This window comes from Chiloscyllium plagiosum, unplaced genomic scaffold, assembly GCF_037043375.1.
Source record: "Chiloscyllium plagiosum isolate Xiang-an unplaced genomic scaffold, Cpla_swu_hap1 HiC_scaffold_17, whole genome shotgun sequence".
NCBI lineage: Eukaryota > Metazoa > Chordata > Chondrichthyes > Orectolobiformes > Hemiscylliidae > Chiloscyllium > Chiloscyllium plagiosum.
The window spans coordinates 18,755,473-18,783,318 of NW_028270155.1; the positions used below are offsets into that span (position 1 = coordinate 18,755,473).

At 43.5% G+C, this 27,846-nt stretch overlaps 1 protein-coding gene across 1 annotated transcript; it reads right to left on the reverse strand.

Moving 5' to 3' along the window:
- Positions 1-446: 446 nt before the first annotated feature.
- Positions 447-27,471, reverse strand: gins2 (GINS complex subunit 2). Its single transcript, XM_043707460.2, has 5 exons — positions 27,302-27,471; positions 18,935-19,049; positions 16,472-16,571; positions 12,032-12,158; positions 447-2,257 (listed from the first exon to the last, which is right to left on the reverse strand). Exons 1-5 carry the CDS (start codon positions 27,389-27,391, stop codon positions 2,132-2,134), a joined length of 558 nt encoding a protein of 185 aa, XP_043563395.1. The 5' UTR covers positions 27,392-27,471; the 3' UTR covers positions 447-2,131.
- Between the last annotated feature and the right edge of the window lie 375 nt (positions 27,472-27,846).

Sequence of the window (27,846 nt, forward strand, 5' to 3'; positions counted from 1 at the left end):
CAGATCAACATAGAACATAGAACATAGAAGAATACAGCGCAGTACAGGCCCTTGGGCCCTCGATGTTGCGCCGATCCAAGCCCACCTAAACTACACTAACCCACTATCCTCCATATACCTATCCAATGCCCTCTTAAATGCCCATAAAGAGGGAGAGTCCACCACTGTTACTGGCAGGGCATTCCATGAACTAACAACTCGCTGAGTGAAGAACCTACCCCTAACATCAGTCCTATATCTACCCCCCCTTAATGTTTCAGATTGGATTCGCCACTATTGTAGCAGCTCATTCTCCATGCAGCTGTATAATAAAGTGCAATTCAGCAGCGAAAAGGCAAGCAGAATAATTTTCCTTCTTAAACTACCAAATTTGAAGGTTACTTTTATTGGGCCAGACCTTTTATGAATTACTGACAATGGTATTAAAGAGTCAACAACACCATTCCTTCAGGGAGCAGATTTATTATAAAAATGGTGAAATTGCCACAGGCAGGAATCTTATTGAATTACAAAAGTTGCTCCAAATACATGGACAGGTTAAAATGGAAACTGAAGGCCTGCAGTTTAAAACATTCAAGACACATCAAGTACCAAGCTCCTCTTCTCATTTACACTCTCTTTGCAACTGAAAAGAATCAGAGACTTTCTGCTCTTCTGAAAAGTTTGAGCAGTTTTGATTAGAGTCAAGTTGGTATAGGGATGATGTAAGGCAGTCTGCTCATAAATCCTGATTTCTCAAAGCCTGACCACCAACTACAAGGCACAAGTCAATGAATGTGAGGGAATAGTCCCTTCTTGCCTGGATGGGTGCAGTTCCAACAACACTCATGAAGCTTGACACCATCCAGAACAAAGCAGCCCACTTCATTGACACCACATCCATAAGCATCCACTCCTTCCACCACTGACACTCAGTAGCAGCAGTGTGTACCAACTACAAGATACACAGCAGAAATTCACCAAAGATCCTTGGACTGCAACCAATCCTACCAACACTACCATCTAGAAAGGACAAAAGCAGTAGATAGATGTGAACACCACCACCTGAAAGCTCCCCACCAAGCCACTCACCATCCTGACTTGGCAATAAATTGCTTTCTTTCATGGTTGCTGGGTCCAAACCGTGGAACTCCCACCCTAATGCCATTGTGGGTCAAGCCACAGCATATGGACTGCAGCAGTTCAAGAAGGCAGCTAACCACCACTTTCTCAAGGGCAACTAGGCACAGGCAATAAATGGCAGCATGCCAGCGATGCCAATGTCCCAAAAGTGAATTAAAAAAAAACAAATTGACCCACGATCAAACAAATAACTATTCACTGTAAATTTAAAAGGAAATCAGATGTGGACAAGTCTGATCCAGTTTTTAATTTTAAGGGAATATGTTCAAATGATGAAGGCTTATAGCAGTCCAGAGAATCCAACCCTTGCTGGATTTTCCCATTTATCATCCACATAGTTAACCACAGCTCCTCCTCCCTTGTCATTATGATCACTAGCTACAGGCTCAAAATACAGTGGGAATCAAAATAGTTTTCCTGAGATTTACCCAGCCTCACTATCTTCACTTCAGAGTTATTGAGCCAACAACTATCTGGATTTTTGTTCCCCCAAGAAAGGTTTTCCAGAATGTCAAAAATGTGACTAAACACAGACACAATTGAACAATCAAAACCATTATTTTAAAAGAAAATGGCAGGTAAGTCTATGATGCAATGAGATAGTGAGTAAATTCAATTAAAGAATCAATTTATAAACCAAATCTACTGTGTTTGTGTTTTTTTAAAAACTATATTCCCACTGCCACCCATTTTTATATTTAAACCATAATATTAAATATAACACTATTTAGGAAAACATTAAACCTACAGCAAAGGATTGGAAACAAAAAACTTTGGAAGTCTTTCACTGCTCAGTCAGCATCTGAAAAGAGAAACTTCTGACACAGTAGTGAAAATAATCAAAGCACTAATCTTTCGCATTGCAGGGATATTGCCAGTATCTCAGATTGCCAGCACAATAATCCCACCCTGCTCGTTCCTTCCTTGCTGAATTTGGTTCTCTCGGCACCTGCTCTCCCCCAAGCTTTTCACTTTTCAAGGAGGAAATGACCTCCTTGGAGAAAGCAGTTTAATAGTCCTGTGACTGAGTCTTCTCCCCAGGCTGAAGGTTTGCACGGAGACTGTGCATCTGATTCAGTGATTCTGTGAGGAAAGTCCCGATTGTGTTAATCTCCATCAGTGTGAGGTTGTCCAGCTGCAGGAGGGGAGGGAGACAGGAGAGAAGAAATTTGTACAGTTATTTAAGGTGTTCCTACTGAATCTGTAAAAACAAAATAAATAAATATATTCCAGTCAGCCATGCCCATTCTTCCCACTGGGAACAATTAGTACAGCTCGAACATAGCTGCAGGTGCACAGCAACTTCAGTTTCCAAGTGAAGCTGAGACTCCAGCTTTCCGAAAGGAAACTAGCCATTTGTACAATTACTGTAATCCTTGGGAACGTGCCCATTTTCATCACCTTTCCCTACCTAAGCCAAATAGAAAAGGGCTCTGGTCCCACTTGGATCAACTCTCTCAGCAACTGGAGATATTTTAGAAACTTGCAACACCCTCTCATGCCCAATATATTAAAAGACAATTTTATAGAGCACCTTCAGAATAGGAGTGTTACAAAACAAAATCAGACCAAGCCAACTGAGCAGATTCTTGGGCAGATAACCAAAACCCTGGACAAACTAGCTGGTTTTATAGAACATTTTAAGAAAGATAGAGGTGAGACTTTGAGAGGGAATTCCAGCCCTTTCGGGCCCTGGCAGCTTGGGGTATGAATACCAGCGCTGCTATGATTAAGATCAGGGATGTTCAAGAGGCATCAATATCTTGAAGTGTTGAGGCTGGAGAAGATTACAGATATGGAGGTTATTGATGCTAGGGGAGGGATTTGACAGCAAGAATAATTGTTAAAAGTGAGACATTGCTCAGGTGACTTATAATAGGTCAGTGAACACAGGGTGTTGGGACGTCTGCATTTGCTACAAGTTAAGATGTGTGTGGCAGAGGTTTGGGTGATCTCAAAGTGATAGAAGGGTAGGACATGAGAAGTCAGACAGTCGAGATGCAAGGGAGGCATGGATGATGGTTTAAATAGCAGATATGCTGAGGCAGGGATACAGGTGGACAATGCAACAGAGCTGCATATAAAGACAGAGTCAGAGACAATGACATGGAACAAGACACCATCCCCTCACTGCCCCAGATCTGTGTGGCCTCACTGCTCAGCCAAGTTGTACAACAACACAGCAAGAGGCAGTGACCAGGAATGCAAGTTTTAAAACAAATCAAATACTGCCTTTGTGCACAGGATTGAGTGAAGCCAACTCATGATCTCCCCCTCTAGGCTATAAACTGAACAGATGCAGAACAGCAACAGATGGGAACCTGAACTTGGGGCTTAGGTCAGTGGTTCCAAGTATGTTACCCACCATGGCTCGATATGTGACCCATCAGCCACCAGGGGCCTTCAGGTAGTCATTGAGCTGTTCCAAAATGCAATGCTATAGCTGAGGCCACAAGAGAACAAGCAGAACAGTCAACATGGCATTACACAACCAGACCAGTTTCTCTCCTTGTGGCTCACATTCACACAAGCATGAATAACAACAACAATGTAGTTTTAAAAGATTTACGTCACTGTAGATTTGGTTTGATAAACATAGATGTAACATCAAATATTAATTTGAAAAGATCATACTAAAACACATTCAAACATTTCAAATAAAGATGTTCTTTTGTAGTATTAAAGATTAGAATGTGAAAAACGTTTCTATTTTGTTTCTGGTATGAATTAATAGTTTACTTATCTGTTCAATCAAAACCGCTTACTCTCAGCAGAGAAAAAGCAGTCTAGTCTTTATTGTTTCCACATACGTTTTCTCATGTTAGAAAGTGAAAGGAGGCAGCTGCTGGGGTCTTTTGCCCAGTTTAAATAGTCAGCAGACAAATGTTTGAGATATGCTGGTCTAACTGGTATGAATAGGATTCAGTAACAGGTACTACAGCACATATACTGAGTCAAAGGAGAAAACATCGGGACCATTAACTCTACCATTCAATGTTGTGTCATGTACACAAACAGTAAGAAGGTCTTGCTGCATCTTTCATGATCTCAGCAGGTTACAGTCAATGATTACAACACTGCTTAAAGTGTGGGGATCCTCACCCGTTATTTATCTCGGAGACTCCTTTGTACTGTAAAGTAAGGAGGGGTCCGGGATTATTCATTCGGATCCCAATTCCAACTGGAGTTCTCCAGCCTCTCAGAGGCAGCTTTGAACCCCGGTGAGAGTCTCACTGGATTTCTGATAATGGCTAGATAGCTCCTGAATAGTACATACAGAGGTATTATCCTGGTTAATACATATTAGGAATATATCATTAGCTTCAAACAGTAATGTTTCCTCCATAGCCTTGTTCAGTCTGTTGTTATTCAATAATGTAATATTATAAGATCATTTGGAGTAGAAGGGTCCCAATCTCTGTTAAAGGCAGCTTCTGTAATGTGAGATCACTAGCTTCAAATAACAATAGCCCCTCCATCCCTGGGAGCTGTCAGATTGGGGAAACATACAAACATGCAGTTGGAGGGGTGAGGATACAAACAGTTAGGAGCAGGAACAGGTCATTTATTCCTTCAGTCTACTCTGCTGTTTGATAAGATCATGGTTGATTCAAATGTAGCCTCAGCTCTAGTGCCCTGCCTCCCCTCGTGCTATCATGGTTTCTTGAGAGACAATCTACCTCTGCCTTCAAGACATTCATGTGATCCAGCTGCACTGCAATCTGGAGAATTTTTTTTTTAAAAAAGTCAAGCATTCTACTGTCTCATCACCCTCTGAGCAAACAATTCTCCTTGTCAGCTTGAGGGAGGAGATTGCTTATTTTTAAAGAGTGTGCAAAACCAGCCAACCAATAATCCTGGCTGTAATGCACAGGCATACAGGGCATAAGCACCCAGAATCTGAGCGAGACCTCACCAATACAAACCTCAAATCCACCTTCCCCCATCATTTATCATTAGCCTGTTGAAAATAAAATGGCTTAACACGCACACAATGTAGAAAGTGAGAGTGTAGAGACAGGGGTCAACATAGAACTACACACTGGATACAGTTCAGAAGTAGGCCACTTGGTCCATCACGTCCATGCTGGCTCTCTACAAGAACAACTCTAGTCCTACTCCATTCTTAAAAATTCTGCCTTTTCAGAAAGTTATCCAATTTTCTTTTGAAAGCCCCTGTTGAACCTGTCTCCATCATGTGCTCAGGCTATGCATTTGAGATTGCCATCTAATTGACAATTTTCCTCCTAGTATCTCTGGCCCTTTTGTAGATCACCTCAATGTATGTGCCCTTTGGTCCTCGATGCCACTGCCAAACTTTCTTCCCCCCCACATTGAGGACTGTGCCAATGGCTTCCAGATCACCTCTATAGTCCCAAACACACTCTACTTTGTCCCCCAAAACGTCTTTACACATTTAAAAATACCCCATTGGGTTTTCCTTTATTCTGCCCAACAATAGTCTCATAGAATGATGCAGGACAGAAGACGCCCTTTGTACTGGCAAAAACACTCTAGTCCCTACACTAGTCCTACATTCTTGCATGAAGCCCATAGCCGTGAATGTCATGGCACTTCAAAAAGGGGCAACATCTGCTTTCTATTCACTCTATCCATGGGCCTCAAACATATACACCTCAATCACATTCCCTACTTAACCTCCACTGCTCCACTTTCTCCTGCTCTTCTGTCCACAATTGTCATGATTCTCAACTTCTTCAGCTTTCACCTCAGCCTCACTTTCTCGAGGGAGAATCAGCCCAGGTCTGCCAGTCTATCACGTAAACAGTTGGCGTGGACTAGTTGGACCGAAGGGTCTGTTTCCATGCTGTATTACCCTGTACCTGAAGTCTCAGATACAAGGAATTTTTGTTTCAAATTACAGCATTAGGAGCTTGCTGCTAAATCACTAAACGTTTCATGAGTAAATCAATGAACTCAAATCAAAGCAGTTTCTGAGCATTCCTTGAAGACTGGCTTTCACAATCAGTAATATAGAAGAACAGCAACCTCTAGTGGCAGAGGAAATATATAAAAAAAGGTCCAAACTACTTAAATTAATTCATAGAGTCGTAGAGATGTACAGCATGGAAACAGACCCTTCGGTCCAACCCGTTCATGCCGGCCAGATATCCCAACCCAGGTAAAAACAATGACTGCAGATGCTGGAAACCAGATTTTGGATTAGTGATGCTGGAAAAGCACAGCAGTTCAAGCAACATCCGAGGAGCAGCAAAATCTTCAGGCAGCATCCGAGGAGCAGCAAAATCTTCAGGCAGCATCCGAGGAGCAGCAAAATCAATATCCCAACCCACTCTAGTCCCACCTGCCAGCACCCGGCCCATATCCCTCCAAACCCTTCCTATTCATATACCCATCCAAATGCCTCTTAAATGTTACAATTGTACTAGCCTCCAACACTTCCTCTGGCAGCACATTCCATAGGCCCCGTAGGTCTCTTTTATATCTTTCCCCTCTCACCCTAAACTTATGCCCTCTACTTCTGGATTCCCCAAGGCAAGGGAAAAGACTTTGCCTATTTACCCTATCCATGTCCCTCAATTTTGTAAACCTCTATAAGGTCACCCCTCAGCCTCCGATGCTCCAGGGAAAACAGTCCCAGTCTGTTCAGCCTCTCCCTATAGCTCAAATCCTCCAACCCTGGCAACATCCGTGTAAATCTTTTCTGAACCCTTTCAAGTTTCACAACATCTTTCCGATAGGAAGAAGACCAGAATTGCATGCAATATTCCAACAGTGGCCTAACCAATGTCCTGTACAGCCGCAACATGACCTCCCAATTCATGTACTCAATACTCTGACCAATAAAGGAAAGCATACCAAACGCCTTCTTCACTATCCTAGCTACCTGTGACTCCACTTTCAAGGAGCTATGAACCTGCACGCCAAGGTCTCTTTGTTCAGCAACACTCCCTAGGACCTTACCATGAAGTGTATAAGTCCTGCTAAGATTTGGTTTCCCAAAATGCAGCACCTCACATTTATCTGAATTAAACTCCATCTGCCGCTTCTCAGCCCATTGGCCCATCTGGTCCAGATCCTGTTGTAATCTGAGGTAACCCTCTTCGCTGTCCACTCCACCTCCAATTTTAGTGTCATCTGCAAACTTACTAACTGTACCTATTATGCTCGCATCTAAATCATTTATATAAATGTCAAAAAGTAGAGGACCCAGCACCGATCCTTGTGGCACTCCACTGCTCACAGGCCTCCAGTCTGAAAAACAACCCCTCCACCACCACCCTCTGTCTTCTACCTTTGAGCCAGTTCTGTATACAAATGGCTAGTTCTCCCTGTATTCCGTGAGATCTAACCTTGCTATTCAGTCTCCCATGGGGAACCTTGTCGAACGCCTTACTGAAGTCCATATAGATCACATCTACTGCTCTGCCCTCATCAATCCTCTTTGTTACTTCTTCAAGAAACTCAATCAAGTTTGTGAGACATGATTTCAACACACAAAGCCATGTTGACTATCCCGAATCAGTCCTTGCCTTTCCAAATACACGTACATCCTGTCCCTCAGGATTCCCTCCAACAACTTGCCCACGTCAGGCTCACTGGTCTATAGTTCCCTGGCTTGTCCCTACCACCCTTCCTAAACAGTGGCACCACGTTAGCCAACCTCCAGTCTTCCGGCACCTCACCTGTGACTATCGATGATACAAATATCTCAGCAAGAGGCCCAGCAATCACTTCTCTAGCTTCCCACAGAGTTCTCTGGTACACCTGGGGATTTATCCACCTTAACCCATTTCAAAACATCCAGCACTTCCTCCTCTGTAATATGGACATTTTGCAAGATGACACCATCTATTTTCCTACAGTCTATATCATCCATATCCTTTTCCACAGTAAACACTGATGCAAAATACTCATTTAGTATCTCCCCCATTTTCTGCGGCTCCACACAAAGGCCACCTTGCTGATCTTTGAGGAGCCCTATTCTCTCCCAGGTTACCCTTTTATCCTTAATGTATTTGTAAAATCTCTTTGGATTCTCCTTAATTCTATTTGTCAACGCTATCTCATGTCCCCTTTTTGCCCTCCTGATTTCCCTCTTAGGTATACTTATACTTTCTTTATACTCTAAGGACTCACTCGATCTATCGTGTCTATACTTTACCTATGCTTCCTTCTTTTTCTTAACCACACTGTCAATTTCTTTAGTCATCCAGTATTCCCTAAACCTATCAGCCTTTCCTTTCACCCTAACAGGAATATACTTTCTCTGGATTCTCATTATCTCATTTCTGAAGGCTTCCCATTTTCCAGCTGTCCCTTTATCTGTGAACATCTGGCCTCAATCAGCTTTTGAAAGTTCTTGCCTAATACCGCCAAAATTGGCCTTTCTCCAATTTAGAACTTCAACTTTTAGATCTGGTCTATCCTTTTTCATCACTACTTTAAATAGAATAGAATTATGGTCACTGGCCCCAAAGTGCTCCCCCACTGACACCTCAGTCACCTGCCCTGCCTTATTTCCCAAGAGTGGGAAAAGTTTTGCACCTTCTCTAGTAGGTGCATCCACATACTGAATCAGAAAATATTCTTGTACACACTTAACAAATTCCTTTCCATCTAAACCCTTAACACTATGTCAGTCCCAGTCTATGTTTGGAGAGTTAAAATCCCCTACCATAACTACCTTATTATTCTTACAGATAGCGGAGATATTCTTATAAATTTGTTTCTCAATTTCCCTCTGACTATTAGAGGGTCGGGAATACAATCCCAATAAGGTTATCATCCCTTTCTTATTTATCACTTCCACCCAAATAACTTCCCTGGATGTATTTCTGGGAATATCCTCCCTCAGCACAGCTGTAATGCTATCCCTCAAAAATGCCACTCCTCCTCCTCTCTTAGAGTCATCGAGATGTACAACATGGAAACAGACCCTTCGGTCCAACCCGTCCATGCTGACCAGATATCCCAACCCAATCTAGTCCCACCTACCAGCACCCGTCCCATATCCCTCCAAACCCTTCCTATTCATATACCCATCCAAATGCCTCTTAAATGTTGCAATTGTACCAGCCTCCACCAGCTCTGGCAGCTCATTCCATACACGTACCACCCTCTGCGTGAAAAGGTTGCCCCTTAGGTCTCTTTTATATCTTTCCCTTCTCACCCTAAACCTATGCCCTCTAGTTCTGGATTCCCCGACCCCAGGGAAAAGACATTGCCTATTCATCCTATCCATGCCCCATATAATTTTGTAAACCTCTAAGCTCACCCCTCAGCCTCTGACACTCCATGGAAAACAGTCCCAGCTTGTTCAGCCTCTCCCTGTAGCTCAAATCCTCCAACCCTGGCAACATCCTTGTAAATCTTTTCTGAACCCTTTCAAGTTTCACAATATCTTTCCGATAGGAAGGAGACCAGAATTGCATGCAATATTCCAACAGTGGCCTAACCAATGTCCTGTACAGCCGCAACATGACCTCCCAACTCATGTACTCAATACTCTGAACAATAAAGGAAAGCATACCAAACGCCTTCTTCACTATCCAACTACCTGTGACTCCACTTTCAAGAAGCTATGAACCTGCACTCCAAGGTCTCTTTGTTCAGCAACACTCCCTAAGACCTTACCACTAAGTGTATAAGTTCTGCTAAGATTTGCTTTACCAAAATGCAGCACCTCACATTTGCCTCCCTTTCTATCCTTCCTGTGGCATTTGTATCCTGGAACATTAAGCTGCCAGTCCTGCCCATCCCTGAGCCATGTTTCTGTAATTCCTATGAGATCAGATACTCAGAAGTGATATTTTCCTTTACATAAAGAGGCTTACGTTTTTTAAGGACGTCAGAACTGGAGGAATTTGTTGCTGGAATCCACCAAGCACTTATGTCCCTTTAAACAGCAGGGAATATTTCACTTTGCTTCGAGTGCAACATATTATTGTGGTTAAGAGTTAAAAATCGCATCATACAGGTTCCTCAAACTTTGGCCAATTAAAAAAAGACACAAGTGGCGATGCTAATTTGCAGGAAAGACAAAATGGCATTCACTCTTGAAAGAAAAATAGGCTTTAAAACTAGGAACAGTGCGTGGAATAGCAAAGAGTAAATCTGAATATTTTGGTAAGTGTGGGGGGGTAATATAGGTCATGAATAGACAAGTCTGGAATCAATTCAGAATCCAAGCATCGGCTCAGTCCTCCTCTCACTCAGAAGCAAGGCAACACCACACTTAAGAGCTCTGACCACACCCTCATATCACCTCTAGACCCATACTAGAATAAACCTATCCTTTCTGATTTACAACTCGCAAGCCTTTGCGCCCTCCAGTTACTGTGGCAGTTCAGTGAACCCCCACCCCTAGATTTGAATCCATTTCCATTTTCTCAAGTCCAAGCCATGCAGTCAGTTGAGGAGATGGTGACACAGCTTTAATGTCACTGAACTACTAATCCAGAGGCACAAGCTCATTCTTTTTCATTCTTCATGGGATGTGGACATCGCTGGCTCAGCCAGCATTTATTGCCAGTTCCTGGTTGCCCTTGAGAAAGTGGTGGCAAGCTGCCTTCTTGAACCACTACAGTACCATGTGGTGTAGGTAGACCAGATGGCCATTAAGGAGGGAGTGCAAGGACTTTTACCCAGTAACACTGAAGGAACAGTGATATATTCCCAAGCCAGGGATGGGGAGTGACTTGGTCAGGAACTTGCAGGTGCTGTTCCCATTTATCTGCTGCCCATGTTCTTCTAAATTGGTCTGGAGTTTGGAGTACCTCGCAGCTTTGGTAACTTTCTGCAAGACATTGATATTCTGGGATAATGTTATCGAGACTTGGGTTCAAACCCCAGCACAGTAACTGGCGGAATTTAAATTCAACACATAAATCTGGAGTACAATAAACTAATTCCCGTTAAAATGAAACTTGCCATCCTTATCCAGTCTGTCCTACTTGCAACTCCAGACCTACAGTATTATGGTTAGCTTTTAACTGCCCTCTGAAGTAGCTGATTTGTTCTCAAACTGAGTAGCTCATCTGGGAAAGGCAACAATTGCTGGTCATTGCCACATGCCATAAAGTTTTAGTAAGGGCTTATTTTATCTGTTGAATCAACAGTTCTTCTGAATTACATCAAACAATGGTAAATCTTCCTCTTGTCTGCTACAACTTGTTCACAGCCAAGAATGGAGATGACGTGTTGTTGCTTTCACTAACTATTCAAATTTTACATCCACTTCCCACCCGAGCAAGGGGTTCATGCATAACTTTGGCACAAAAATCGATGCCACCAGTTAAGCTACCTTGCCAACTTCACCACCCGCACCCAGAGTGGTACAAACGTCCAGAGCTTCACTGGAACCCATCCTAGCTACTATCTCCTGCTGAACCAGACTGTCTGTAGTTTTAAATCAAACACAAGTCAAGCTTACAAGCCTACAAAGGTCAATCTACAACACCTGCTTCTGTCATAGCTCATCCATTGCTGCAATCTTCAAGCCGTGCCTCATCCTAGCCAAGAATGAGCAAATAGGTCTCCAACTTAAAGTTCTTATACCTGAATCCTTTCACAAACTTGCTTCTCACCTTCAGCATAAGCTCCTATACCAGTTCCACAAACTCTCCAAATTATGGCCTCTTGTACATCCCATTATCTTTGCAAATCCTTCATTAAACAGCTCTCCTTTTCCTACACCTTTTTTATTGAAGCTTAATTGATCACTCTTCAGAATCTCTTTCCTTGGTCTCATCAGCCTTCATTTTTCCTCACTGAGCCTTAATGAAGTCTCAGATGATCTTCTAAGCTAAAGAAAGGTTCTATATATTTACAATTATGTGTCAAATTGTAGACGGAGTGTCAGATTTTCAAGTTGGAATCGGATGGGTGCTAAATTTGTGAAAAAAAATCATCAAAAGAACCTTACCTTTGCATGCACCTCCTGTTGACTCACAAAATTATCTGCAGATAACCGCAGCTTTGCAATGCGAGTATCCCAAGTATCTTTGACCAAGGTCCGGATTTCGTCGGCTTTGGGAATATTGTCAGAGGCACTGGGAAGAGCAAATACACTTAGAACTACATCACAACTGATTGTTGCATCTTAGTTTTTTATAAAAAGATAAATTTTTGGGTTTGTGGATGCAATTTTCAATCCTCTTTGTGCTTTCCTTTGACTCATGGAGTTTTCTGAAAGGCTTACTATACGGTTTCGGACACAGTCACTGGTACGCCCTTTAAATCACTGCCCCTTCTAGCTATATTGTACCCTAATAAACTACACGCTATACAAGCACAGTTCGTGCAGGACTTAATGACAGACTCAGGAGTGTCTTCCTTCCTTCTCAAAGTTTATAGCCAGTAACAAGACTCTGACCAACCGGTTCAGTTTTTCTGCTTCCTTCCCCAGCTAAACTTCATTTCATCATCCTAGCATAGCCTTCTATTCCCATCTCCCTCCTGTGTATAAGTCACATCTCCCTTTAAATCCATCTATGCCATGTGCCTCAAACCCAACTCCAAAACGGTAATGAATTTGACATTCTAACCAGGCTTTGATATAAAAAAGTCCTCCTGAAGTCCAGACTTGATTGATTAAAGATCACATGTTGATGGCCATTTGGTTTGGTATAACTACTTCATAATATGCTCAGATAATTTTAAACTTGCTTCACAGTGTTGTGGTTTTGTTCGCCGAGCTGGGAATTTGTGTTGCAGACGTTTCGTCCCCTGTCTAGGTAACATCCTCAGTGCTTGGGAGCCTCCCGTGAAGCGCTTCTGTGATGTTTCCTCCGGCATTTATAGTGATTTGTACCTGCCGCTTCAGGTTGTCAGTTCCAGCTGTCCGCTGCAGTGGCCGGTATATTGGGTCCAGGTCGATGTGCTTATTGATTGAATCTGTGGATGAGTGCCATGCCTCTAGGAATTCCCTGGCTGTTCTGTTTGGCTTGTCCTATAATAGTAGTGTTGTCCCAGTCGAACTCATGTTGCTTGTCATCTGCGTCTGTGGCCACTAAGGATAGCTGGTCATGTCGTTTCGTGGCTAGTCAGTGTTCATGGATGCGGATCGTTAGCTGTCTTCCTGTTTGTCCTATGTCGTGTTTTGTGCAGTTCTTGCATGGGATTTTGTAGACTACATTGTTTTGCTCATGCTGGGTATCAGATCCTTCGTCCTGGTGAGTTGTTGTCTGAGAGTGGCTGTTGGTTTGTGTGCTGTTATGAGTCCTAGTGGTCGCAGTAGTCTGGCTGTCAGTTCAGAAATGTTTTTGATGTATGGTAGTGTGGCAAGTCCTTTGGGTTGTGGCATGTCCTCATTCCATTGTCTTTCCCTTAGGCATCTATTGATGAAATTGCAGGGGTATCTGTTTTTGGCGAATAGATTGCATCGGTGTTCTTCTTCCTCTTTTTGCAGTTCTGGTGTACTGCAGTGTGTTGTGGCCCTTTTGAACAGTGTCTTGATGCAACTTCTTTTGTGTGTTGGAGTGGTTGCTTTCGTAATTTAGGACTTGGTCTGTGTGTGTGGCTTTTCTGTGTACCTTTGTGATGAATTCTCCGTTCGGTGTTCTCTGTACCATCACATCTTGGAATGGGAGTTGGTTGCCCTTTTCTTCCTCTCTACTGAATCGGATTCCTGTGAGTGTGGCGTTGATGATCTGGTGTGTGTTCTCTATTTCTGTGTTTTTAATGATTACAAAGGTGTCATCTACATATCAACCCAGAGTTTGGGTTGAATTTGTGGTAAGACTGTTTGTTCTAACCTTTGCATTACCGCTTCTGCTAGGAGTCCAGAGATGGGTGAGCCCATGGGTGTGCCATTGATTTGTTCATATATTTGGTTGTTGAATGTGAAGTGTGGTGTGAGGCACAGGTCCAGTAGTTTGAGTATGTAGTCTTTGTTGATAGGTTCCCCGTCTTGTTGTCTGTTCTGTATGTCCAGCAGGTTGGCTATTGTTTCTCTGGCTAGGGTTTTGACGATAGAGGTGAACAGTGCCGTTACATCGAATGAGACCATAGTTTCTTCCTTGTCAATGTGTATATTTCTGATGATGTCCAAGAATTCCTGTGTTGACTGTATAGTGTCTGCATCCGCTGATCAGGTGTTTCAGTTTCTGCTGCAGTTCTTTAGCCAGTTTGTGTGATGGTGTCCCTAGTAGTGATACTATGGGTCTGAGTGGGATGTCTGGTTTGTGCACTTTAGGTAGTCCATAGAATCTGGGGGTGTTGTTGCTTTCAGGTTTCATTCTCTGCAGGTCAAACCTGGTTATCTGTCTGTTTTTTTGTAGGTTCCTCTGTGTTGTTTATCCTATTGGTGAGCTGTGAGTAGCCACAGATGCAGATGACAAGCAACATGAGTTCGACTGGGACAACACTACTATTATAGGACAAGCCAAACAGAGAACAGCCAGGGAATTCCTAGAGGCATGGCACTCATCCACAGATTCAAACCAATCAATAAGCACATCAACCTGGACCCAATATACCGGCCACTGCAGCGGACAGCTGGAACTGACAACCGGAAGCGGCAGGTACAAATCACTATAAATGCCGGAGGAAACATCACAGAAGCGCTTCACAGGAGGCTCCCAAGCACTGAGGATGTCACCTAGACAGGGGACGAAACATCTGCAACACAAATTCCCAGCTCGGCGAATAGAACCACAACAACGAGCACCCGAGCTACAAATCTTCTCACAAACTTTGCTTCATGGTGCATTTGAACTGTATTCTAAAAACAGGGCGACCCCCGTTTCCGCGGAATTGTTTTCCGTAGTTTTAGTTACCCGTGACCTGAACATATTAGAGAGAACCTTCTGGAACCAGGGACTGTGGGGTTTCTGGGAAGGTACATTTCCCATGTCAAATGAATAGGTTCGCTCCTATCTGTGGTTTTGGGCTTCTGCAGTATACCCCGCGGGTTTGGGGGTGGGATTACTGTAGACATCAGAGTCTGAAAAGCATCAGTCCATATGTGCATGGGAATTTGAGAGTCATTTGCAATTGAAGTCATTAAGTGGTCACAGGTGTACAAAGAATGGCTACCTTCTTAAAAGTAACTTGTAAAATAAAGTATGTGTACAGCATTAATCATGGCAGAAAGAGGGCAGCATAATGGTAATGTCACTGGATTAGTAACCAGAACCCCAGGCTAATGTTCTGGAGATAAATGAGTTTAAAAATCTTACCAAGGCAGATGGTAAAATTAGAATTCAATAAAAAAAAAATCAAGAATTAAAAGCCAGACTAATGATGATCATGTAACCATTGTCAATTGCCATACAAATCCATCTGGTTTATTGATGACCTTCAGGGAAGAAAATCTGTTATCCTTACTTGGTTTGGTCTACATACAACTCCAGAGCCACAGCAATGGCATAGCAAGCAATTCAGTTCAATGGTAATTAGCGACAGCCAACAAATACTGGCCTTGCCAGCAGTGCTCACATCCCATACAAGAATAAAAAAAAAGAAAATACACATCAATCTCCCAAGCAAGAATATGCTTGGATATTCGTGAAGTTCGAGGCTTCAAACCTGCACAGTAAGGAAGGAAAGGTTCACCTTTTATCCTCTCTATTCAGCCTAATTCCAGTCAAACTGCTCCTGTGCCTAAGTCAATGCAGCTTCAAATTGGCCATTGCAAGATATGCACAGCATCTCCTTGTTTGCCCTTTTAGCTTGGTTTGGATTCTGAGGAAATGAGGAGGAAAGGGCTATCTGATCCACAGCTGGAGTCCCTGCTGACGTCAGTACTGGGGGATATGGGCAAATCTAAGTGTCAACTCATGTCCTATAGATTTGATGCAAGGTGAAGCCTACTTGGTCAACATAAGAAAAGGGTCTTCAAACTTTGATGGCTATCAAATGCAAAGACTTTTACTGTTCCAGCTGTGGTTCGCATTACACTTTAAGCAGTTTTAAACTATGAATCAAAACATTGGCAACATTCAATGTGGCTATGGTATTAATTTCAGCCCCACTCAATACTGACCTCAGTTAGCACTGTGGTACCACAATCAGCTGACTGAAGGAGAGAATTAAAAATAGCTTCAGTTACAATTCTAACAGCATGCTTGTATACATTTATCTTTGCACATACTATCACTCTTATGCATTTGTGCCTGTGCAAATATGTGTGCTCACACGAGGACAGATACCGCTGATCGCACTGAATTGGTTCAGACATCAACCCATCATAAGTAAGGTTGCCAATTCTCATTGCAAAGGGTGACACACAGGGCAAGGATCAATGGGAAGAGACATTAGCAACTAAACTGAATTCCAACAACAAGCTTAGATGTTCAGAAGGAGAACTCAAAAAGGAAAAAAAAAGTACCATTTACATTTTCTGGATCTAGGAAGAACTTACTGTTTCAACAACAACTTAGTCAGTTCCATGTAATGTGGGTTGGGCATCGGGGTGAAGGTTTCTTCTTTACGTTCCTGTTCCTTGATTTGTTCAAGTTTGTCTAAAAGTAACAAAATGATTATATTTTTGACTTGGTTGGATTGGATTTGATTTATTGTCACATGTACCTGAGTACAGTGAAAAGCTTTGTTTGCGAACAGTACAGGCACAGTAAGCAAGGTCATACAGATCATAGGGTGAAAGAAAACTTGGACATAATGAGGCATACAGGTTATATCGCACAGGATTTGTGCTAGATAAGATTAAAATGAACAAGGTCAACATTATCTTAAGTTAGAGACAGTCCATTCCTTAGTCTAATAACTGCAGGGAAGAAGCTGGTCTTGAACCTGCTGGTGCAGGTGTTCAAGCTTCTGTGTCTTCTGCCTGAATGAAGAGGTTGTAGGAGAGCATTACCGGGGTGGGAGGGGTCTTTGATGTTGACAGCCTTTCTGCTGTAATGCTGTGTAAATGGAGTCCATGGATGGGAGGTTGGCTTCCATAATGGTCTGGGCTATGCACACAACCTTCTGTAGTTTCTCACTCTCTGTTGCTGTACCAGGCTGTTAGGCACCCCAACAGTATGCCTTCAATGGTGCATCTGTAGAAGTTGTGAGGGTCCTTATGGATATGCCAAATTTCCTCATCCACTTTCGGAAGAAGCAGCATCATTGTGCCTTCATGACCATCACACCTACGTGAGAAGTCCAGGACAGGTTGTCAGTTATCATCACTCTCAACCTCCACTCTGCTTATGTAGATGGGGATGTGTTCTTCTCCTTTCTTTCCGAAGTCAATGATCAGTTCTTTAGCTTTGCTGACATTGAGTGAGAGGTTATTATCACTGCACCACAACACCAAGCCCACTATCACCTTTCTATATTCTCACTCATCCTTGTTATGGTGTGGTGTTGTCAGCAAACGTTTAGATGGCGTTTGTTTGGGACTTGGCTACACTATTGCGAGCGTGCAGGGAGTACAGTAGGGGATTAAGAATGCATCTTGGGGATCTCTAGTATTAGTGTTATTGTGGAGGTGGTGCACATGTCTATCTTCACTGATTGTGGTCTGTGGGTCAGAAAGCTGAGGATCCAGTTGCAGAGGGCGGAGCAGAGACCAAGGACTCAGTTTTGGATCAGTCTGGAGGGAATTATGGTGTTGGAGCTGTAGCTGATGTGCAGGAATCTGACAGGTGTCCTTGTTGTCCAGATGTTCCAGGGATAAATGCAGGGCTAGGGAAATGGTGTCCACCGTGGACCTGTTACATCGGTGGGCAAATTACAGGGCATCAAGGCAGGTTGGGAGACTAGAGTTAATGTGGGCCATGACCAGCCTCCCAAAGCACTTCTTGATTATGGAGGTCAAAGCCATTGGGCAGTAGTAATTAAGGCACGTTGCATACGCTTTCTTAGGTACTGGGATAATGGTGGTCTTAGAGTCATAGAGATGTATAGCATATAAACAGACCCGTCAGTCCAAACCATCCATGCTGACCAGATATCTCAACCCAATCTGCCAGCACCCAGCCTATATCCTTCCTATTCGAGCCAGTTCTGTATCCAAATGGCTAGTTCTCCCTGTATTCTGTGAGATCCAACCTTGCTAACCTGTCTCCCATGGGGAACCCGATCAAACGCCTTACTGAGGTCCATATAGATCACATCTATCGCTCTACCCTCAATCCTCTTTGTTACTTCTTCAAAAAACCTCTCTAGGCAGATGGGGACTTCAGCTTGTAGGAGGAGGGAGAGGTTGAAGGTGTCAGTGAATGCCTCTGCCAGTTAGTCCGCACAGGACCTAAGTATACAGCTGGGATTCTGTCCAGGTCCATTATTTCCCTTGGCTTGACTCCCAGGAAGACCAATGTGATACCTGCAGCAGTAACCAGTTTTCCAGAAGGTACAGCATTGGCAGTGGAATGTCTGTGGAAGTTTCGAAGACGTGAAGGTTGCTACTATACAAACAACAGCTTTCCTTTTCAAGGCTGCAGCATTTGTGAAGAGTGACTTTGGAATGAATAGCACATTGTCAAGTTGTTGATTCAACCACAACCAACAATTACAAGGAGCAACGTCAAGGCATTTTTGTCAAGTGGCAGCCAGTCAACAGCAGAGCCAACCAATATCAAATGGGCAAAGCCTCCAACACCCTTCTTTTCACTAGGAAAATCACGATGAACTGTAAATGGAGACAGCAGCATAAAGGGGAGAAACGTTTTCAGCAGAACACCCTGAGGGAATTATTCCCATAACAAGTGCCAGAACCAGCTGGGGATTAACGTGAATTTGTAAACGTGTCACCACCCTGAGGACTGAGACACCTGTGGAGGATTCTCCAACAGCTACAGCCCACCCCTAAAGCCAAATACATTGTAAACTTACACACAATACTCTACCTAAATCTCAAACACTCAAAATAACTCACCCACATCCATCCAATCTGGAACTACAATCCTGCACTTCTGTCGCTGTTTCAGATTAATAGCGAGCCACACAGGTACATCGACTGGAAGCCCTGGATTGAACGGTCCCAAATCTCCCTGTATACAAAGGCCAGCAAAAGCAGAACAAAATCATATGGGCTTGGAAGGCAGCCATTCAGTCCATTGAGCTGGATTGGCTAGAGTTTACGGAAATCAAATTAATGCATAAAATTTAACATCACCTGAAGTGGATTAAGTATTAATTTATCTTTGCACTACTTTTGGAGCCTTACAATATAATTGGCATGTTTGCTTATAAGAAAAGCGTACTTGTCAAAATGATTAGATAGTCATTAAACATTTTAGGACATTTCAAAGACACAAATTAATACACTGCCTTGATACGTAAAAGCATGCACAAGTAATGATGACAAGGAAGAAACACCCAGAGGAAGTGGTGGAGACAGGTATAATTACAACATTCAAAAGGCCTCTGAATGCATATATGAACAGGAAGGTTTTAGATGGATATGGGCCAAATGCTGGCAAATAGAGAGAGGTCAGATTGGGATGTCTGGTTGGCCCAGAAGAGTTGGACCAAAGGATTCATGCTCTATGAATTGATATCATCTCAGAGTCCGAAGTGTAGGGGTGGTTAAGAGATATGGAAGGAGGTGCTCAGATCAAAAAATGATTGAATTTGCTACTGAAGGCTGCAGGGTCCCCAAGTGGAAAATGAGATTTTTTCTTCCAACTTGCATGAGCCTCACTGGAGCACTGCAGCAGACATAACACAAAGGTTGGCCAGGGAACAGAATAGTGTATTGTAGTGGCTGGAATAACAACATGCCATTTTCCACTTGGGAAGCCTGCGAGCCTTCAGGACTCAATAGCCAGTTCAACAATTTTAGAACCTGAACACCTCCTAAACCCACCTCCACAGCCCAGGCGGAGATGACATGGGCTGCTTTCAGCACAACCTACCTATTTTCATCTATTTGTGGTCCCCACTATCCACTTTTCTTTCACCCCGGCTTACCATTATTTGTCTCCTTTTGTGCCTAACTTTCAGTCTCTCTCTCTCCCTGGACTCTGTCTCCATCAATCCTCTCCTTCTTTAGCCTCTCAACACACAGACAGACACAGACACGCACTATCTTCAGAATATAGAACACTACAGCGCAGTACAGGCCCTTTGTGTTGCGCCGACCTGTGGAACCAATCTGAAGCCCATCTAACCTACACTACTCCATTCTTGTCCATATGCTTATCCAATGACAATATAAATGCCTTAAAGTTGGCGAGCCTACTACTGTTGAAGGCAGTGCGTTCCACTCCCCTACTGAGTAAAGAAACTACCTCTCACATCTGACCTATATCTATCACCTCTCAATTTAAAGCTATGTCCCCTCGTGCAAGCCATCATCATCATCAGAGGAAAAAAGGCTCTCATTGTCCAACCTTTCTAAACTTCTGATTATCTTATATGTCTCAATTAAGTCACCTCTCAACCTCCTTCTTAATGAAAACTTATAAGCCATCTTTGACTAGCAGTTCTGAAGGTTCATCAGAATTAAAAAATTAACTCTGTTTTTCTCTCTCTCTCCACACTTTCGCCAGACCTCAGTTGCAGAAATGTACAACATGGAAACAGACCCTTTGGTCATAAAATCATGAGGGGCATGGATATGGTAAATGGACAAAGTCTTTTCCCTGGGGTGGGGAGTCCAGAACTAGAGGGCAAAGGTTGAGGGCGAGAGGGGAAAGATATAAAAGGGACCTAAGGGGCAGCTTTTTCACTGAGAGGGTAATGCGTGTATGGAATGAGCTGTCAGAGGAGGTGATGGAGGCTGGTACAATTACAACATTTAAAAGGCATCTGAAAGGGTATGAGTAGGAAGGGTTTAGAGGGATATGGGCCAAGTGCTGGCAAATGGAATGAGATTAGGTTAGGATATCTGGTCAGCATGGACAAGTTGAACTGAATGGTCTGTTTCTGTGCTGCAAATCTCTATGATTTGCATTCTGGGTAATCCAAGATGGAGGATGGGAAAAATTTCTGGCTGTAAGAGCTGCTCCTTTTTTTGAGGTATTTTAGGTGTTGGAGGTGATTTCCTCGAATTCCAGGAGCAGCAATTACTGTTTTATATGCTGTTGCATTGTTTTGGAACTTTGGGGAAAAGAAAAGTCAAAACAACGGCAGTTTTAAAAAGGAAGACGATCAGACAAAGGAAGCACATGGTGAGGACAGTGAAGGAGGGAAAGGAAGGAAGGAAGGAGGGAAAGGAAGGAAGGAAGGAAGGAGGGAAAGGAAGGAAGGAAGGAAGGAGGGAAAGGAAGGAAGGAAAGGAAGGAAGGAAGGAAGGAGGGAAAGGAAGGAAGGAAGGAGGGAAAGGAAGGAGGGAAAGGAAGGAAGGAGGGAAAGGAAGGAAGGAAAGGAAGGAAGGAAGGAAAGGAAGGAAGGAAGGAGGGAAAGGAAGGAAGGAAGGAGGGAAAGGAAGGAAGGAAGGAGGGAAAGGAAGGAAGGAAGGAGGGAAAGGAAGGAAGGAAGGAGGGAAAGGAAGGAAGGAAGGAAGGAAGGAAGGAAGGAAGGAAGGAAGGAAGGAAGGAAGGAAGGAAGGAAAGGAAGGAAGACCTGCACAGTTACCGCCTTTGCTGTTTGAATTCATGTATTGCTGGACATCGGAGTGCATCTGGGAAAGTTAACAAACAGTGAAATTCACAACTAATCTTGGAAGAACTGCTGGGTGAAGTTCACAGCACAGAATCAGATAAGTTAATTGTTGTTTTAAGTCTGTCCAAGAGAAAGGCTGCAGTAGTGGGTACAGTGATTCCTTCTTGATTATATGTTTTTGGAGATAAGTCTCTTGATTAAACTTAAAATATAAGCCATCACTATTAATCTAACCTGGGGCAGTGTTTTGTAGAGGAATAAGAGAGTGTTATTTTCTGGGTCTGTAGATTGTGAAGGAGCAAAAATGGCCTTTGCAGTGATATGTACTTCTTGTCAGATGTGGGAGTTTAAAGAGAGTTTAAGGGTTACTGTGGATTATACCTGCCATAAATGCGGTTGGATGCGAATCTTATCAGATCGAGTGGATCGGTTGGAGAGACAGATAGAAACAATGAGGAATTTGCAACAGCAACAGTATGTGATGGATGGCAGTTATAGAAAGGGGGAAAAGTCTCAGAAACAGTCACATAGATGGGTTAACTCCAGGAAGGGTAAGAGAGGTAGGCAGCAGGAGTCTTTTGTGGATATATCCATTTCAAACAGGTATGCTGTTTTGGAAAATGTAGGGGGTGATGGATTCTCAGGGGAGCATAGCACAAACAGCCAAGTTTCTGGTATGGAGACTGGCTCTAATGCAACGAGGGGCATGTCGGCTTCCAAGAGATCAATTGTGTTAGGGGATTCGGTAGTCAGAGGTACAGACAGACGTTTCTGTGGCCAGCAGAGAAAAAGCAGAATGGTGTGTTGTTTCCCTGGTGCCAGGATCAAGGATGTCTCAGAGAGGGTGCAGAATGTTCTCACGGGGGAGAGGGGCCAGCAGGAGGTCATCGTCCACATTGGAACCAACGACATAGGAAGGGAAAAGGTTAAGACTCTGAAGGGAGATTACAGAGTTAGGTAGAAATTTAAAAAGGAGGTCCTCAAGGGTAGTAATATCTGGATTACTCCCAGTGCTACGAACTAGTGAGGGCAGGAATAGGAGGATAGAGCAGATGAATGCATGGCTCAGGAGCTGGTGTATGGGAGAAGGATTCACATTTTTGGATCATTGGAATCTCTACTGGGGCAGAAGTGACTTGTACAAGAAGGACGGATTGCACCTAAATTGGAAGGGGACTAATATACTGACAGGGAAATTTGCTAGAACTGCTTGGGAGGATTTAAACTGGTAGGGTAGGGGGGTGGGACCCAGGGAGATAGTGAGGAAAGAGATCGATCGGAGAGTGGTACAGCTGAGAACAGAAGTGAGTCAAACAGTCAGGGCAGGCAGGGACAAGATAGGACTAACAAATAAAACTGCATTTATTTCAATGCAAGGGGTCTAACAGGGAAGGCAGATGAACTCAGGCCATGGTTAGGAACATGGGACTGGGATATCATAGCAATTACGGAAACATGGCTCAGGGATGGGCAGGACTGGCAGCTGAATGTTCCAGGGTACAAATGCTACAGGAAGGATAGACAGGAAGGCAAAAGAGAAGGGGGAGTGGCATTTTTGATAAGATATAGCATTACAGCTGTGCTAAGGGAGGATATTCCCAGAAATACATCCAGGGAAGTCATTTGGGTGGAAGTGATAAATAAGAAAAAGGGATGATAACCTTATTGGGATTGTATTATAGACCCTCTAATAGTCAGAGGGAAATTGAGAAACAAATTTATAAGGAGATCTCTGCTATCTGTAAGAATAATAAGGTAGTTATGGTAGGGGATTTTAACTTTCCAAACATAGACTGGGACTGACATAGTGTTAAAGGTTTAGATGGAGAGGAATTTTTTAAATGTGTACAAGACAATTTTCTGATTCAGTATGTGGATGTACCTACTAGAGAAGATGCAAAACTTGACCTACTCTTGGGAAATAAGGCAGGGCAGGTGACTGAGGTGTCAGTGGGGGAGCACTTTGGGTCCAACGACCATAATTCTATTCGTTTTAAAATAGTGATGGAAAAGGATAGACTAGATCTAAAAGTTGAAGTTCTAAATTGGAGAAAGGCCAATATTAGGCAAGAACTTTCAAAAGCTGATTGGAGGCAGATGTTCACAGGTAAAGGTACAACTGGAAAATGGGAAGCCTTCAGAAAGGAGATAACAAGAATCCAGAGAAAGTATATTCCTGTCAGGGTGAAAGGGAAGGCTGGTAGGTATAGGAAATGCTGGATGACTGAAGAAATTGAGGGTTTGGTTAAGAAAAAGAAGAAAGCATATGTCAGGTACAGGCAGGATAGATCGAGTGAATCCTTAGAAGAGTATAAAGAAAGTAGGAGTATACTTAAGAGGGAAATCAGGAGGGCAAAACAGGGACATGAGACAGCTTTGGCAAATAGAATTAAGGAGAATCCAAAGGGGTTTTACAATATATTAAGGACAAAAGGGTAACTAGGGAGAGAATAGGGCCCCTCAAAGATCAGCATGGCAGCCTTTGTGTGGAGCCACAGAAAATGAGGGAGATACTAAATGAATATTTTGCATCAGTATTTACTGTGGAAAAGGATATGGAAGATATAGACTGTAGGGAAATACATGGTGACATCTTGCAAAATGTCCAGATCACAGAGGAGGGAGTGCTGGATGTCTTGAAACGGTTAAAAGTGGATAAATCCCCAGGACCTGATCAGGTGTACCAGAGAACTCTGTGGGAAGCTAGAGAAGTGATTGCTGGGCCTCTTGCTGAGATATTTGTATCATCAATAGTCACAGGTGATGTGCCGGAAGACTGGAGGTTGGCAAACGTGGTGCCACTGTTTAAGAAGGGCAGTAAAGACAAGCCAGGGAACTATCGACCAGTGACCCTGACCTCGGTGGTCGGCAAGTTGTTGGAGGGAATCCTGAGGGACAGGATGTACATGTATTTGGAAAGGCAAGGACTGATTTGGGATAGTCAACATGGCTTTGTACGTGGGAAATCATGTCTCACAAACTTGATTGGTAACAAAGAGGATTGAAGAGGGCAGAGCAGTAGATGTGATCTATATGGACTTCAGTAAGGCGTTCGACACAGTTCCCCATGGGAGACTGATTAGCAAGGTAAGATTTCATGGAATATAGGGAAAACTAACCATTTGGATACAGAACTGGCTCAAAGGTAGAAGACAGAGGGTGGTGGTGGAGGGTTGTTTTTCAGACTGGAGGCCTGTGACCAGTGGAGTGCCACAAGGATCGGTGGTGGGTCCTCTACTTTTTGTCATTTACATTAATGATTTAGATGCGAGCATAAGAGGTACAGTTAGTAAGTTTGCAGATGACACTAAAATTGGAGGTGTAATGGACAGCGAAGAGGGTTACCTCAGATTACAACAGGATCTGGACCAGATGGGCCAATGGGCTGAGAAGTGGCAGATGGAGTTTAATTCAGATAAATGCGAGGTGCTGCATTTTGGGAAACCAAATCTTAGCAGGATTTATACACTTAATGGTAAGGTCCTAGGGAGTCCTTGGAGTGCAGGTTCATAGCTCCTTGAAAGTGGAGTCGCAGGTAGATAAGATAGTAAAGGTGTTTGGTATGCTTTCCTTTATCGGTCAGAGTATTGAGTACAGGAGTTGGGAGGTCATGTTGCAGCTGTACAGGACATTGGTTAGGCCACCGTTGGAATATTGCATGCAATTCTGGTCTCCTTCCTATCAGAAAGATGTTGTGAAACTTGAAAGGGTTGCCAGGGTTGGAGGATCTGAGCTACAGGGAGATGCTGAACAGGCTGGGGCTGTTTTCCCTGGAGTGTCGGAGGCTGAGGGTTGACCTTATAGAGGTTTACAAAATTATGAGGGGCATGGATAGGATAAATAGACAAAGTCTTTTCCCTGGGGTCGTCGATTCCAGAAGTAGAGGGCGTAGGTTTAGGGTGAGAGGGGAAAGATATAAAAGAGACCTAAGGGGCAACTTTTTCACGCAGAGGATGGTACATGTATGGAATGAGCTGCCAGAGGATGTGGTGGAGGCTCGTACAATTGCAACATTTAGGAGGCTTTTGGATGGGTATATGAATAGGAAGGGTTTGGAGGGATATGGGCCAGGCACTGACAGGTGGGACTAGATGGGGTTGGGATATCTGGTCAGCATGGACGGGTTGGACCAAAGGGTCTGTTTCCATGCTGTACATCTTTATGACTCTAACTTGCTCACCACTTACGTCAGGTTCACTGGTCTATAGTTCCCTGGCTTTTCTTTACTACCTTTCTTAAATAACAGCACAACAGTAGCCAACCCTCCATGGCTATCAATGATACAAACATCTCAGCAACCTGCCCAGCAATCACTTTCCAAGCTTCCTACAAAGTTCTAGGGTACACCTGATCAGGTCTGGGAATTTATCCCACTTTTGTGTTTTCAGATGTCCAACACCTCCTCCTCTGTAATATGGGTGCTTTTCAAGATATTGCTATTTATTTCCCCTAGTTCTCTAGCTTCCATATCCTTCTCCACAGTAATGGAGAAATACTAATTTAGTATCTCACCTAGCACTTGTGGTTCCACACAGATGGCCTTGCTGATCTTTAAGGGGCCCTATTCTCTCCCTAGTTACTCTTTTGTCCCTAATGTATTTGTAGTGTCCCTTTAAATTCTCCTTAACCCTATTTGCCAACGCTATCTCATGTCCCCTTTTGCCCTCCCGATTTCCATTTTAAGTTTATTCTTGATTCCCTTATATTCTTCTAGGGATCCACTCAATCCCAGCTTTCAACACCTGACATATGCTTCCTTCTTTTTCTGGTCCAGAACCTCAATTTCACTAGTCATCCCACATTCTTTACACTTACCAGTCATGCCCTTCACCCGAACAGGAACATACTGTCTCTAGACTCTTGTTATCTCAGTTTTGAAGGCTTTCCACTTCGCAGCCATCCCTTTACCTGCAAATTTCTGCCTTCAAATCAACTTTTGAAAGTTCTTGCCTAATACTGTTAAAATTAGCCTCTTTTCAATTTAGAAAATTAAGATCAAGTCTATCCTTTTCCATCACTATTTTAAAATTAATAAAATTATAATCACTGGCCCCAAAGTGGCCCCCACTGACAGCTCAGTCACCTGCCCTGCCTTATTTCCCCCAAGAGAAGGTCAAGGGTTTGCAGCTTCGCAAGCAGGCACATCCACATTCTGAAGAAGAAAATTTTCTTGTACACACTTAATAAATTCCTCTCTATCCTTTAACATGATGGCACCCTCAGTCTATGCCTAGAGGCTGCTGAGCTTCTCTGGCAATTCCTGTTTTTGTTTCAGATCTGCAGTTTTTTGTTTACTTCTGGATTTTAAACTTGTCAATATGCACTTGCCTAATTATTGCCCATTATCCGGAACAATATTAAGGATCAAAACCATTTAAAGACGTGGACCTTTCTCATGTACAATTCATGCAACAAAATAAGTTTTAAAAAAAAACTTACAACAGTCTAATTTGGAACTACCCAAAATTAATTTGGAAGAAAATCCGAGATCACTTGTTCTGAATATTTTACATTTTTCCTAACAGAGATAACAGCAGGCTGAAGGAAACGACCTCCACCAAATTTCCAGCATGTGGCACATAATTCACTATCATTTAGCCTTTTAGTTTAAACTTGCTCCTTGTGTAAAATGCTTTAAAACACAAACCAAGGCCCTTGAGTCAAACAGGGGAGTGAATTGACAAAGTACACTCACGGTTATTAAATAGATTTTATCCAGACTGAAGTTGGGAATAATGGTCACAGTCTGCTTCTCTGCGAGAAACTCCACCTCAGAGGGATCCATGGCTGCTCTTACCGCCTATTCCCGGGTTTAAATCACCCGCCAGAACCCTGAGACACCTTCCCGCGCAAATTAAACACCCAGAAATAGCGATACTGTCAGTCAGCCGGTCCGGCCACGCCCCGCCCCGGGCAACAAGCCCCGCCTCCAACCGGGGGGTTACGTTCACCGAAGGTGGACCCCGCCCCTTAACTACGGACCCGCTCCGCCCCTGACAACAGGCCCCGCCTCCAATCGGAGGTGGTTATGCACACCGAAGGTGGACCCCGCCCCTTAACTACGGACCTGCTCCGCCCCTGACAACAGGCCCCGCCTTAAATCGGGCGCGGTTATGCTAACCGAAGGTGGACCCCGCCCCTTAACTGCGGACCCACCCCGCCCCTGACAGCAGGCCGCGCCTCTTAATCGAGGGTTACTTTCTCGGAAGATGGACCCCGCCCCTTAGCTGCGGACCCATC

What these genes read in the sequence shown, in the direction of transcription:
- gins2 (XM_043707460.2), bottom strand. Translation starts at nt 27,391, where the DNA reads ATGGATCCCTCTGAGGTGGAGTTTCTCGCAGAGAAGCAGACTGTGACC. An exon ending in ACTAAGTTGTTGTTGAAACA is followed by an intron (nt 12,159 to 16,471) that starts GTAAGTTCTTCC and finishes TGCTCTTCCCAG; the next exon opens with TGCCTCTGACAATATTCCCA. An exon ending in AACAGGAGGTGCATGCAAAG is followed by an intron (nt 2,258 to 12,031) that starts GTAAGGTTCTTT and finishes CCCCTCCTGCAG; the next exon opens with CTGGACAACCTCACACTGAT.